This window comes from Cyprinodon tularosa, unplaced genomic scaffold, assembly GCF_016077235.1.
Source record: "Cyprinodon tularosa strain WSP-4 unplaced genomic scaffold, ASM1607723v1 ctg520, whole genome shotgun sequence".
Classification (NCBI taxonomy): Eukaryota; Metazoa; Chordata; class Actinopteri; order Cyprinodontiformes; family Cyprinodontidae; genus Cyprinodon; species Cyprinodon tularosa.
This window is the reverse complement of record NW_024039253.1, coordinates 596,954-612,188: the sequence shown is the minus strand read 5'-3', so window position 1 is coordinate 612,188 and position 15,235 is coordinate 596,954. Positions and strand designations below refer to the sequence as shown.

At 38.8% G+C, this 15,235-nt stretch overlaps 2 protein-coding genes across 3 annotated transcripts; one reads left to right on the top strand and one right to left on the bottom strand.

Moving 5' to 3' along the window:
• Positions 1 to 4,567: 4,567 nt before the first annotated feature.
• On the bottom strand, positions 4,568 to 15,198 carry pnpla8 (patatin-like phospholipase domain containing 8). 2 transcript variants are annotated; one of them, XM_038303924.1, is made up of 10 exons: positions 15,132 to 15,198; positions 12,666 to 13,769; positions 11,753 to 11,902; positions 11,480 to 11,631; positions 9,611 to 9,705; positions 9,323 to 9,494; positions 9,160 to 9,217; positions 8,825 to 9,019; positions 6,024 to 6,219; positions 4,568 to 5,026 (listed from the first exon to the last, which is right to left on the bottom strand). In XM_038303924.1, exons 2-10 carry the CDS (start codon positions 13,587 to 13,589, stop codon positions 4,752 to 4,754), a joined length of 2,217 nt encoding a protein of 738 aa, XP_038159852.1. In that variant the 5' UTR covers positions 13,590 to 13,769; positions 15,132 to 15,198; the 3' UTR covers positions 4,568 to 4,751. The 2 variants fall into 2 exon arrangements, with proteins under 2 accessions (XP_038159852.1, XP_038159851.1); XM_038303923.1 differs by having other exon boundaries at positions 15,064 to 15,194.
• Positions 14,233 to 14,924, top strand: akap14 (A-kinase anchoring protein 14). Its single transcript, XM_038303925.1, has one exon. It carries the CDS (start codon positions 14,260 to 14,262, stop codon positions 14,797 to 14,799), a length of 540 nt encoding a protein of 179 aa, XP_038159853.1. The 5' UTR covers positions 14,233 to 14,259; the 3' UTR covers positions 14,800 to 14,924.
• Positions 15,199 to 15,235: the final 37 nt, after the last annotated feature.

Below are 15,235 nucleotides of genomic sequence, written 5' to 3'. Positions count from 1 at the left end.
AAAAGCACATCAATAAAGACAAATAATATAGATAAGCTACTGGGAACAGAAAATGATTCAGTTAGAAGATCTCTACATCAACTATGGCCGTTTACAAAATAATAAACTAACTCCATTGAGAACACACCAGCTCCACAGGCTGTTACTTTGCTTTATCTTTTACCTACATCTGACTGTTGAGTGATAAGGCTGTAATGTTTCCAAAGCCAGCCTGTTGGAGCCATGAGCACAAGCAGCGTTGATGCAGGTCAAATAGGATGCGTTTGTGTGTGCAGGTGTGACCCCGGACCAACCGACTGGCATGGAGGTGCCAAGCTCCACACCACTGCGCAAATGTTTCTGCTCAGACAGGAGACGAGATGGCGGCCACATGTTTTTCTTGCAGACATGCCATCCAAGTGCTACACGCTCTCTGAAGAGGAGCCTCCACCTTAGCCAAACCTTCGGCAGACGCTGCATGTAACAAAAAATAAATCACTTGAGACAAAACACTGACTTTCACCACGGCTGAACATTTATTGGATCCCCTCCAGGTTTTCTCAGGAGTTAGCTTGTTTAAACAAAGAAAAAAAGATAAATCAGGATGAGCCCATGTTGCTTTGACACTCAGCAGACTTTAGCTTGTTTACTCAGCAGCCACCTTAGCTTCAGTTGATAAACACGGACGATAAGCAGCCTTCAGTCTTCCTCAACATTAATATTAGCTTTATCTCAGAGGTTCTCCGAAAATTACTTTGTTAAGAGGATTGGGACAATCAGGAATAAATGCATTTACTTAACAGGTTTCAAACTGATAGCGGTTTATCGCAGAAGCCGAGATGGCGATATGTTTAACTTTAACTCCTGTTACATTTATTATTGATATTTTGTCACGCTATAAACCCAAATATTTATACATTTTGTCATAATTTAATCCGACAGAGGATGAAGAATGCGACTAAGGCTGACAGTATACAACCCTCACAGTAAAACATGGCGATTGGCATGCTTTTCTTCATAACTTATGGAAGATGATCAAAAATAGATTAAACGACATATTTCAATCTCTATACCAACCTTTTAGAGGCTCCTCAGGACTTGAGATTACTTCACATTTTGGATAAAGAACACAGGTGATTTGAAAGGGGTGACATTTTCCGACTGCTCAGTAAATGCAAATATATTCAAGAATGGACAATTTGATTAGTCGGAGTGCATAAACATAATTTTTTTCAGTGTAAATAATTAAGAGGGAAAGTATTTTTGTTGAAATGGGTTTGTAAGGCGTTTTTGTGGTTTTTCTTTGTTTTTTCTGTAAACGCATGACAGTGTTTGATTAGCCTTTTTGCTCACTGTATATAGTTGCACCTATTCCTTTAAATTGAATTTTTCTAAAAGATTAAAAAAAGGCAGCCATTTATTTTAAGAAAGTTGAACAGAGGGGGTAGATTCAGGTTTCAGCTCTCAAAAACCTACAAAGCTGCAATAAAGGTGATTCCTCCCCACAAAACAAAACATCTCGCCTGGGCAGCCGAGCCAACAACTGCCCCTAATGCCCCCCTTTCAGAGGCATAACCCGTTATTGGGTATTGCAAGCTAACAAAGAACCCAAAAACGACTCAAATTTTCTAAGGGGCGACCCCGTTCTTTTAGTTAAATTTGCACTTTTTCTAAGCCAAAATAAGTTTTTGGGCTACTATATTTAACGCTTCAAATTTAACACCAATTCTGACATTTTTAATTGAAAAAGCTTGGTGGATGGGAAGCGAAACGTCTTCAAACTTGGAATCCAAGTCCAGTGGATTGTTTTTTAAAACTTTTTTGGAATGACTTCAAGGTGTAGATTCAGTTCAAAGCACACAGAGTCCCAATGGATATGTTGACATTAAATTAAGTAAAGCTTGGGTTACATCTAAATGAGAATCATTTTAAGGTCTTTTATAGTAAAAAGTGGATAAAAATTTATGCTTCAAGAATTGCAACTTAAGTTTGTGGTTCTAACTTGACAACAGTGCCTGTAAGGATGCAGAAATTTTCTGCAGTTAGAGCGGAGAGGAATAGAATGAAATGCAATATAGATTTTGTTTTCGTTATCAAGATGAAAGCAAAACAAGAGTATATCAGATGCCGGATTTGCATGATAAATCTGGCTGACAAAATTCCACTTGCAGAAACAAAACATACCGCAGCAGACCGGCTGCGAGTCGTTTCTGCCAGATCGGGGACAATTATAGGCAAGCGTGGGTACACAGAGAATACTGTAAATAAGAAAGACTTACATCAGTTGCTAGGGAACGCCATTGGACCATACAATCCTAACCCTGCTTGAAGAGGAGGTGGTAAGGAGACAGACAGGTCCTGGCACAATAAGCAACGAATGGTGCAGAGATACAAAAGGCATCAACATACTTCTCTTCGCATAAACGATAGGAGTTTAATTTGTGCAGACATAAAGCGTATGTGTTTATCTTTTTCTTTACCACTTTAGGCTATCAACTATTTATTCATAAAATATAAATACTTAATAAAACTAAATTAAACATTTCACAAGCATTCATATGAAATCATAACAATCTTGTTTGGTTTTTTTACAGAGAGAAGCGAGTTGCATCTAAATTTATCTCTATAGAAATACATTCTAAAATGAAAAAGCATTAAAAATGAATAGTATTTTCATTCTTAACATGTTTTTTTATCTAAAAGGTTGCATTTGAAGCATTAAATGATTATACAACTGTAAAAAAATAAAATAAACAGCGGAAAAGGGTTCAAATTTAAGCAGGTCAAAGTAATAGACCTGTGTGGTGTAAAAACAGGCTGTTGTATCTCTGACCTTTACACAGGGATCAGAAGTTAGGATTTAGACCAGATTACTTTGAAGATATACTTGATATAATGCATTTTTTTTTTGTATGCAGAAATTGCTTCTAAAACTTGCATGGCTCGACAGGCTAAGACTTTTCAGCATAAAAAAGACTGCTATTATGCTGCAATCATGTTTCTGACCTTGTTGTTGCATCCAAAAACATTCAACCTGGAAAATTAAAGTTTATTTTGACAGACCTTAGCCTGTAGTATTAATTAAATATGCATATTGTTGTTACATAATGACTTACATATGTTTAGGTGAAATGTTTAATATATATTGTGCAATGAAGTAGTGGCAAAGTAACATTTTCACCATTACATCAGTCTAAAAGCATTTAGAATGCTGAGGTCAGTGATCCTTTATAGGTACAGACAGAATAGGCTTAGGGAAGTAAGAGATTAAGTGGCATTGTTTGGTCATTGCTTTAACATTCAGAGTTTTAAAGAAATATAAGGATTCCAACTATATTTGAGGAGGTTTTTATTTTTATTATTTTTTTTTTAGACATTATTGTGAACCTTAGGGACCAAGTAGAACAGAAACGTACATTTTCCACGTGCAGACCAGGTTTTGTTACAGCAACATTTTCCAAGTAGGAAAATATAAAACTAATAGAAGGAATAATGAAAGACACCTTCAGATTTTAGCAGTTGTAGTTAGGGCCAAATGTTGCTCTGTCACCAAAAGCAGCATTTGGACAAATAATACAGTAAAGTCAATCAATAATAAGCAGAGAATCTGACGTTGCTTAAAGAAAAGGCAATTCATCCCAGGAAGAGAGCCAGCATTGTAGAGTAAAGACTTTATTGTGTGTGTCCAACATAAGCAACAGTTCAACACAGCAAAGGCAAGAAGTGGAAAACCTTTTATAACAAGTTTTATTTTATTCCTGACATTTTCGATCGCTTTCAAATCCTGTTAAGGACTAAAGAAGGAAGGAATCACAACAGTTAGGGTTTTATCACGTTAAACATGCTCAAATTATGGAGACTTTATATAATAATGGGCAATAAGTTGATGCTTTAAGCAGAATAAACAGGCTTTGTAAAGATCAGAACTACATAAGCAAGTTGATTTTCTATGTCCTAAAAATTAGAAAGAGGAACGGATTGTTTCACATAGGAATAAATGTTCTCTCTAGGATTAAAAAAAAAGGTAAACCTACAAAGTGCACAAGTTTTCTTGTTTCTGTTGTACAGTGTTAATAATAGGCAGTCACGTTTCATTTCCCAATGTGCAATTACATATTTATTACACCGTAATGTATTCAAGTTAACAAGGAAGCATGCAAACATCACTTTCAGGTAGAGATTCACTGATCTAGCTCTTCTTGGCAAATATCTACTTGCAGTTTTCTTTGAGGTCCAACCTTCCCATTACAAAGTCTTTCCTGATTGGACTCTCAGGTAAACAAAATGTGCTGTCTGGTCTTGTGACAGTCTTTAGAATGTAAATATTGAGACAGTTTTAATCCATTTTACAGATGGGGAAGAAAAAAGATCCCATTTCTCAGTTTCTGATTGGAGCATCTCTGTTTTCAGGCATTGGTTTAGCGAATGTCCACTTGTAAAAATAGACGTTCTACGTCTATATATTGGGCTATGAACATGTTTCTCACCCATTTTTCATGTTCAAATTCATGTGCAGTGATAATTTTTTTTGTTTAGAAATCAACACTTTTTAAAACCTTAAATCAGCCAGACATAAAATAATCCGTTATTCTTTTCAACAAAGAATCATAGAAAACAATTTAACACTGTTTCTGTCACAATGATAAAATACCAATAAATAAACAGCTTTTAGTGTTGGGTTAATATTAGGTATCATCCCATGTAAACTTCTAGGAATTTATTTAATTCCACTCAAAAATGTGCCACAAAGGCATGTTTTACCTATAAACTGCTCACAGTTTGGATAAGAAAGGAATTCCCTCGTACATGTCGGCTTTCAGCTTGCCCCACTCCGCCAGCCTCTGGATGGCGCCCTTCTCCTGGCCCAGCACACTGGCCGCCTTCTTAAGTTTGGCCTCGTTGCGCTCGAGGTAGCGCTCCCCTTCCCCTTTGAGGAGGTTCAGCTTCTCCTGGCGGCTTTCGTTTAATGGCACGTCCTCGCTCATGTAGGGGTTGAAACGGAAGTAGGTATCTGGCGGCAGGAGGGCGTCCAGCATAGTGTGCACCTCTGAAATGAGACATTCATAGTATAACTATACCAAAATCCACTCTAGATACAGCCTTTCACCTATAGAACTAAATCCTATACTAATTCTAGAATTTTTTTTTTTGTATTTTCTAAGCCAACGCAAAGTTAACATTATTGTACTAGATTCATTTGAGAGAGCACTAAGCTAAACATATTAACATTTTTAGTCACCTGACAGGCAGTGTGCAGCAGCAGGTTGGGGAGAAGCTATACTTTAGCTGGAATACCTCCCATCCTTCAGCAGTGATCATAGCCCCATTTACACTACCCTTTTAAAACCGTGCGGAGATCGGTCCGAGCACGGTAACCATTATAAATCTTTGGGGTAAAAGGTGCGCAAAACTGAACCGGACCGTGCCAGACACAACTGAATCCCGCACTAACATGGTACTAGTTCATCAGTAGGGCTCGGCGTGGGTAAGTTCTGGCATGGTTCTCAGATAACATAAGCAGACTGCATTATCTCCTTACAGTCAGTCTCCGTAATCAGGAACTTTCAGACATTCAGAACTTTCGTAAAAATACTAGCTTCCCAACCGTGCCACACGATTTCCAGTGACAATTCTGCTTAACAGTGTCATGATCCTCAATGTCTGTCGTTGTTTCCTGCGTCTGTCAGCCCTGATTAGACTATCGTTTGTCGTATTCACTTCCCAAAAGCCGTCTGTCAAGTAAATTCACCAAAGGCTGCCTTCTTCGCCTGATTCTCCACCAACAACAAAATATCACAATGAAAACAAAACATAACTTTCTGAATGTTACGGGAGCCGCGCTGTTGCTGGTTTACCTCTAGAGAGCAGTAGTACTGTAGATTGCCACTAGGGGGCAAGGAACCGTGCTAGCGTGGTGTGTAAATGGTCGTAAGGAACATAGTTCAGCTTGGTTAACTGATCCAAGCTCTGCATTGATCGGTTTACAGAGGGTAGGGTATATGGGGCTATAGATTCCAATATAAGATGTTAGATACTGATTATACCTTCCGTATCTGTGGCACTGCTGATGACGTGAGCCAGCTTAGTCTTCAAGCTGGTGTAGCTCGTGCTGTTCTTGCCCACGGTCTCATACCGCCCCGTTCCCAGAGACAACACGCACTGCAGGGGTGTATTGGGCCACAGGCACTTGCACTCGTGAATGGCCAAAGCGGTTGGGTTGTTGATGAGAAGTCCTCCGTCCTTAAGAGGCAGAATAGAGATTAAAGTGAAGAATGGATGTTTGGTTTAAAAACAGCAGTTGAGGCAGATTTCTGAGGACAAACGAGGTGAAGCGGGCACGCCGTCACGGAGCGAGACACTGCTTTGGGTCGGAGATGTGCAACTCTGACGAAAATCAGCTCAACCAGAAGTAAACAAGCTCCCTAAAGCTTGTCAGAAATGACTTAATCACACAGCTGTGTTACTCTGAATTCAACTCGACTCATAAATTGAATTTCTTCCCCGCGACTGCTTGACTGCTTGGAGTGAAACAAAAATGAGGACTCCAAATAAAAGGCTGGACAGATTTAGCACTTTGGCCTTATCCAAGTCTTTCCCCAAATTCATGCCAGGAACTTATTTCCCAGAGACCCGACACACTTCTGATTGAAATCAGATAGAGACTACAGCTGTGAGGACTTATCTTCCTCTGCCCAGCAGGAAAAAAAAAACAGCCTCCATGCCTTTAAAGGTGAAGTAGGGGAGGTTTGTGACTTTTAACACACTAGGTCGTGATCTCAGTCTGCAGGAACTTAAAAACACTGTGATCCTGTGGTGCAATGAGACCCATAGTCGGCTCATTTATCCAATTTTTAATCGTTAATCACTCTGTGACAATAACACTATAACAAACACTTATCCAGTGTTCGTGACAAACGATTGGATAATGGAAAAACAGACACATGTACACACAGATGGATATAAGGATGACAAATAGCCCAGCCAGCTTCGTCCCAGCTAAACCTTTATTTTTCCTTTCTTTATGTAAAGAAAAATTTTGACTTTTACAGCAAAACCTGCCATTTTTAGAAGACTTCTATCAACTACTGTATCTGATGCTGTATTAGTCATTGCATTTGTTTTTTTTAGTGTGTCCATGTGGGTATTTTGGGTGTTTAGATTTCCTGCGGTGCCGTAAATCTCCTGAATAATAACTCTGCTAGGTGCTGAAAGGTAAATGTAAGCTTAACCTGAACAATAGCACAAGCACAACTTATCCATCTCAGACTTTTCATGCTAGTTGTCGTCCGGGAGCAACGGCAGCCATGTGCAAACAGGAAACAAGATAAAAAGTTGTTATACTAAGAATGAGGTGCAGGGTATGGGTTCTTCCTGAAAATGTTTAAGGAAAAAAAAACAAGAGATTAGGATCATTTATCGACCCGAAAATAATCAGGAGGCGCAGCTATAACAGCATTTGCTTTAGGAAACAGCCGAAAGAGGCGATGGGGACCAAACTAATTTAGCTTAAGTAGGTTATCAAAAAAGAAGCTAAGCCTGCAGCCTAATTGCTCTCTAAAAGGAGCAGCTAAAGATATCTGGCCTAATAATCAAACTCCATAGAATGATACCATTTGGCTTGGGCAGCTCCCTGAAGGCATAAACACACTTTGACTAGGAAGGAAGAAAAGACATACATGGTACCCCGAAAATTAATTATTTTGTTAAAACCACAGACTTTGTTTCTTCATTGGGATTATAAGTGAATGCATTCCTGTTCACTCTCCCTTTAAAGCACTACCAAAATAACTACAGTTAACTTGTTGAATCTTATTCTAACATGTGAAACCCTCCGATAAAAAAAAAAAAAAAGATAATGGCACTCACAATACTGACTATACTACTGCTTAAAACATGGTAGTAGCAGCATCATGCTGTGGGCAGGTTTTTCTTCTGCAGAAGCAGGGAGGCAGGTTCAAGAAAAGATGGATGGGGCTCTGGGTACTACATAGTAATAAGACATTTATTACTCACATTTGTCTGCAGAAGACTAATACACAGAAGGCCTGGTTTACATGGAATATGCTTGCAAAGGTTGAATGTTTTTTATCTCTTTTTTTTTCTTTTTTCAGAAAGAAACCTAAAATTTTGTATAGTTAATAAAATAAATCTATATCTTAGAAAATCTGACGTCTCTAGATAAGTGGTTTCATCCATTCGTGAATGGATGCTGCTTGTCAAAGCTGTTTATCCCTTTCACTAATGCATACTTTCCTATCGCGTTTTGTATTAATGTTCTTGGATAAAACATTCTGAACGACATGCTTCTTTAGCATGTGGTTTAAAGGGAGTCAATGACTGTCTTCTGGACATCTGTACAGTCAGCAGTCTTTCCCATAATGGCGTAACCCACTGATCCAGACAATGAGATCATTTAGGGGAATAGGTAAACTAGTTTTCCATTTAGGGCGTGATGACTTGAGTTTCACCCTTTTATGTTTGCCAATTATCAAATTTGCAAGGAAACTACGTTATAATTTCAATTATCTATAAAGCATTATCATTTAAATTACAAGAAATTGTGACCAAAAATGTTTATTAAAAAATATAGGACTTTCACTTCCTGAAATAATTAGGAATATTTTTCAGATGTACCTTTAAACATTGATCTTCTACTTGGTGTTGTTGCAGGTTTGAGTCCAGATAAAAGTTAGCTAATCTTTATAAAATAGAACCAGAATATCTTTATGTATAAAAAAAGATAAAAATAAATAAAAATCATATTTTTTCAAAGGTTTGGGCCATTTATTATTTCCTTAGAGCTGGACTAAACCTTGTCGACCTGTCTACCAGCTCCGTGCTGTACCTGATGAAGGTCTTTTCCCAGAACAAATTCCTGAAAGTATCCGGGGGCGGCAGACGAGGCCCGGATGGCCTGCCACATCTTGTGTTTGCAGTCTCCAAGGTAGTGTGACCTTACACCAGGCATGAGTCTGTAGTTCCTGAACACGTAGGCCTTCAGTGGCAACCCTCTGTTGACTATGGTGCTCACTGCTGCCACCTTGTGGACAAACACAAAAAGTAAAAGAAAAATTATCATACTAAGATCACAGGAATTATAGACGTATATCAGTTGATGACAATCAGTTATAAATACTAAATCAATGAAAAAATTAGAACCATAGAAAAAAAAATACTTACTTTCGGGCAGCATGGGTCCCTCGAACTCTCAATCATACGTCCCTCACCCATACGTTCTCTAAAAGAAGAAAAATAAAATCACAAATAAGAAATAGGTATATAAACTTTCCCTCCAATTAAGAATAATCAATTAACTGTTAGGAAACTAAAACATAAGACTAACTTGAGGATGCCTTCCCACATTTCGCTGTCGTAGAAAGCATGGCTCCAGCCCATCTTCATGGTTCCAACAATGACGTTCTGTTTGAAGATGTCTGTACCCAGTTTCCTGTACATATCCTCGCACTCTTCCAAGGGGATCTGGAAAATCCCCAGCATGAAGGCCAAAATGGCGCCTTTTCCAAAAAGAACAATAAGAACAATAAGAATGTTAGAGCACACAGGATGACAACATCTGGTCGTTCTTGATTGGATGTTGGATTGATGCGTCGCATAAATGGGAGCAGCTTACCTGTACTGACTCCGCAGATGTAGTCGAAGAGCTGATGGATTCGTTTTCCAGTCAGTTCTTCCAGTTTATGAAGAGTCTGCAGGGCCAGCAGTCCTCTGTAACGCAAATGCAAACCTTAGGGCCCTGTATCGCCTTGCCGATATAGCCAGCATATGCCTGACATCCCAGAATCTTCTAAAACTCTGACATACGCTTAACTTTCTATGTATTTTTTCAATTTTGGGCGCATACTTAGAGTATTCATAATGAGTCGAGAGTTTCTGTCCAACGACGGCCTAACTTATGCATTACACATGGCAGGGTAATGCCCATTAATTCGGGACTTACTGTATGTCATGGAGTGCCAGCGTGTTTCAGCATGTTCATAACTTATACAGAATTTCCCCGTAACTTATCCAACATATGCCGGCGTTTTTGCAAAATTTATCGTACGTCAGGCATACGCTCACTAAATCTGCAAGGTGTGACAGGGGCTTTACGTCTCAAAAGATGAACAAACAATATATATTTTAGCCAATATAGGAGAGCAACAGCCGTTTGGCCCTTTAATAAAAATTATCAACTATTACAAAGAAATAAGCGTTTTTTTGTGCCAACATCCAATTAGGAATACATCGTCAGTCATATTTATAAATAAATGCTTCTTTACCAATAAGGTGGCACTTATTCTTCTTTTACAAGCTAGGAATTGCACAGGAGGCTAATATGTCCATAGAAGAAGATTCATTTTGTGTATTGAACACTTAAAAAATAATGCAACCGCTTTTGGCTTTTACTTAACTTATTTAGTTAATTTAACACAATTGTTACACAACACCTAACATGAAACTATTGTGTTAAAGTAACTAAATATGATTAAGTAAAAACCAAAAATGCTGCATTTCCTTCAGTGAATGAGCTACATATTTACCACAAATTTAAATGCTCAGACGATGTTGCTTTTTATTTTTAAGCCACTGCCCTTTTTTTATATTTAAATGTCATTAATTTCAAATACTTCCTTTGTACAATTATGTACTTTTAACACTATTTCACAACAGCCATAACCATAAATGTTAAAATCATCACCAAGTTACAGTTAGTTCAGGGTTTATACAGGAAGGAGGAACTCTAATTTTACTTTCTAATGCTGTTTGAATGCTCTTAGAAATAATTTTAATGCCATCAATAAGGACTCCATTTTTCTCACACACACATTTATATATATATATATATATATATATATAAACACGGCCAAATCCTTCATAATCTTTACCATCGACAGGCTGCAGCCATGTCCCGAATTTCTCGTTTTCCACCACTTATGTTAAAATTTGCATTTTCCCATTCTCTATCTTTTTCTGTGCTTCAAGCTTTTTTTTCGAACAAACGGCTTTAGGATCAACCAGGAGCAGTTCCACGCAAACACGTGGAACCAGTTAAATCTGATATAGCTGACAAAACTTTTTTTTTATTTTTATAAAGCATTTTAAATGCCATGATAACCACATTTAATGAATTTTAATGCCAATTAAGGCCTTAATTTGAAAAATAATAATTTAATGACTTTTAATTATTTTTAATGACCCGCAGAAACCCTGTAGTTTTAAAATGTAAGAATTCCAGGCTATCTTTAGAGGTTCTGCACCACCAGGAATTCAAAATCAACCATGAAAGCATTTTCCTAATTTACTGAAGTAAGAATTGGGTTGTTCTCAATTTTACACAGTGTTATTATGCAGCTGCATTAAAAAAATTATATTATTCTAAATAATTTTCCATGTATATTGCTTAGAATTAGTAGGTACTATTTCAGTTTGGATTTTAAGAAAGGTGTTGGAAAGAAGATGGTTAGGAAAGTGAGAATCTGGGTAAAAAGAAATTGTTAACCTTGTGCCTCCTCCATCTATGGCTAGCACCCTAATTCCTCTGCCTTTGACTGGATCTGTGTAGCCAACCAGCGCCAGAGCTTCTCTAACAGCCGCCTGAAGGGGAAGATCCCTGGCCTGACGGAGCCGCAGCAGACAGGGCAGCAAGTTCTCCTAAAAGACACAACAATTAGAGAGCATAAGAGGAAAATGCCTTTAACGCCAACAGCCATCTGTTTGTAAAGCAAACTGCAGGAAATAAATTAAAAAAAGAAAGGTTTTAGTGAAGCCTTACCTGAACTGCCACTCCTCGGGTCTCTGGAAACTCCAGGAGGTGAAAGCTGAGCTCCCCGACTCGAGTGGTGAGGAGTTCCACGTCAGACACCCTCTGCAGACCCTTTACCAGAGCTCTGGTCCTGTTGTCTACGCTCACTCTGGCGATTATCTAAATGAAACATTATCAACAAAGTAAAAAATGTTTTAAACAGATAAGAATAAACGACCAAAGGTTTATGCTGAAACTACTAGTTAAAGGTATAGAAGAATATGTTCTTTTTCAGGGTGGATCACCAAAATAAATGGGCCGCCTACTTGTCAATCATTCTATGTTGACTACGTGCTCGTCCCCATTTTCACGTGGTGAGTCTGACATAGTGGAAAAATTGCAAATCTTCTTTTTGAACGTAAGCTTGTATGAGCAATGCAAATAACTATTAAACAGAGCGTGCAGGAGGAGAAATGGGCTCGTGCACGCTCTCGCACGCGCTAAATAGGCATTCGGCAGCGGATAGAGGGTTGTGGATGTGCTTTTTTTTTTTTTTTTTAAGTGGAGAGGACAGGTCTTTGAAAAAATTCTAGAAAATCCTCCAATATCCCTTTAGCTTTAAAATATAACTCCTGAAAAATAAATTAAGAACTTACAAAGTCAGCTATTTCATTTTCATTTTTATTTTCTTTAATATTGAAGTTTTTAAATAGCTTTTGCATATTTAAAGAATCATAATGCTGTTACTGAATGCCACCCTCAGCATATTATTCCTACTGTTAAACATGGAAGATAGCTAAACGGGATGAATTAGATCGAACTATTATTCATCTGTTAGTATGACCCAATTGAAGTAAAGATTTAAATCCTACTTAAATAAAGAAAATTGGAATATCTTCATTGATTACGTGGTACATAACAGGCTTTAACATTAAGTTCCCACCTTTTCTCTTTGACTTAGAAGCTGCTGTTTTGCCTTCTCGGCTTTGTCTTCTTCACCATCTGTCTTCTCCACTCCTTTGTCTACCACGTGTTCAGCCAAACCGTCTGTTGAAGACTTCTCTTTTTCCACCGCCAGCTTTTTCTGGTCACCTCGAAGCCTTGGAACCAGGGGAACAATGTAACTTCCAACGAAGGCCTGGACGCTGGGCCCGGGGTAGGACAGGTAGTGGGTGAAGCCTTTTTTAGGGGTGGTACTCGTATCAGGGACAGATTGGGCTGTGTTTTCAGTGGCTGGGATCACAGAGGATGGGATCTCTGCTGACGGACTGGGTTTTAGTGAAAGTGGCGAAGACAGAGGGCTTTCAGGAGCAATTTTCTCTGAAACTGGAGACAAAACTGGAATGTGATCTGCTGTTCTCTGGGTGGTGACCTGAGGAAGTGGCTTAGAAACATGCTGCTGCTGTCTGTTCTCTCCATCTTCTCCTTGTGTGTTTGGGCCAAAGTAGCTGTTGATATGGTTGGACAGAGTCTTGTACGTCTCATCCATGTTTGTGGACAGAGCTGCTGGATGGAACAGCTGCATGGTTTGCTTTGCCACGGTTGTAGAAGAGTTAATTCCAGGTGCGTCTGTGGCAGAAGCTAAAGTAGAAGACGACTTTTTGGCTGCAACAAAAGGCTTTTCTCTGACTTGTTCCTTCTGCTTATCGGTTTCCTCCACTGCTCCATTTTCGCCACTCGTCTTTTCCTTCATTCTTCCAGAACCGCTGTCAGTAGAAGTCAAGGTTTCCACTTTGGGCAGAGCTTTTTCAGCATGGGCGCCGTCAGCTGCAGCGCCGCCAGGCTTGAAGCGGGAGAACCTGGAGATGAGGTCTGCGCCTCCCACTGCCTTGGTTACACTGTCGATTGTGGACCTGAGCCGCGACATGCGTCTGAGGATCCGCTGGGAACATTAGTGAAGAAGAGACTGAAGAAAAGAGGAAAGGCTAAAACGTTTGTCTGGAACGAAGAAGCATCCTGTTATCTTGCATGGCGTAGAGATGCTTTTGTTCCATCTTCAAAAGGAACTGTTATTTGGAAGTAACAACTTTCCTGCAGTCTCCACTTCCTGAAACAAAAACAGAAAGTAGCTTTAAACACTTTTGTTTTTGTGGAAGAAAACCAGGGTACCCTGAAAATAATACCTGAAGAGCATGCAAACTCATTGGAGAAATACCCCAGAGGAATTGAACCAAGGACCTTTTTATTGTAAGTCAACAGTGCTGCAAACTGCACCACTGAGCTGCTGTATTTAAGAAATTATGTTTAAATATACGTTCATCTCAATGATAAACATCATTGAAATGGAAAAGTAACTCAATGTAAAATTAAGTAAAAAAAATAGTGTATGTAAACTGTTCAATAATGCAATTAGTTAGGTTAAGGTTATTAAAAATCTAATTGTATGGAACCTTAGACATCTTATTGTTTTACACAAATAACCCAGCAGAGGACTTTGTATTGGATTCTTTGTCATTCTACATTAGGGTTTAATTTTGTAATAACAGCCTTTGGCCACTAGGTGGCTCTCTTCGATTTTCCCTTGCTTTAGTAACCATATGAACCGCCTTAACAACCAAAACAAGATGGAGCGAAATTCATGTGAAATTAACGAAAAAGCAGAGTTCTCCGTACTCATTAAGGCCTTACAGGAGGAGAGACTTCGCGACAACAAGGAGGAAGTTGATAATGCTTCTCTTTTTACGTCGGACAACATTGAATGGGCCACATGCAAAGACTTTAATATCGAAGTGGGAAAGCAGCAGATCGAGGCGTACATCAAGACCTGGGAGATTCGGTCCTGTTGGATCTACAGCATAGAGTTTTTCCGCACAGGACAAGAGGATGACTTTACAATCTACCTCTACGAAGTCATCTTCATGGCACCGACGAGCAGAAAACCGATCTCGGAAAGAGTCAGCGTTTACTTCGCGGCTGAAATATCGAAAGTGGAGGCCGAAACTCGACCGGTGAAGGTTCGATTCATACTGGAGTCCTGCAGGGTTATACATACTCCAGGGAGGAACAGGTTCAACGAGAAGTGGCTGACGGACATCACCGAAACTAAAGCTTTATGGCAAAAAATGATGGACTTCTGACTCAGAGACTTGATGTTATATAACAGCCATTGTATGGACTTTGTCCTTCTTTCTTCAATCTGAGCAGAAACAAATATAATCCCATTAAAATATAAAGCTATGTTTGAGTAAAGTGTCATGACAGATTGACGCCTGAGAGATAACTTCGGAGATGAAAAGAATAAGGATATGTTTACTCGGTCATTCAAACCATCGTAATGAATAACTTTGTGTAACTGCTCTAAAATATATTAGTCAAATGATATAAACAATCTATCTTCTTACCCGATTAAAGAAAAAATTGGTTGCAGGAGTATTTCATTGATTGTAAAGATGGTAGATTTTGCTCCTACCGATGCTAGCTGTGAAATGGTAAACAGGAAATGGAACCCTTCTTCTTCTGCTTGTGTTTTTTATTGGCGGATGGTAACCAACTTAAGGTACATTTACCGCCACA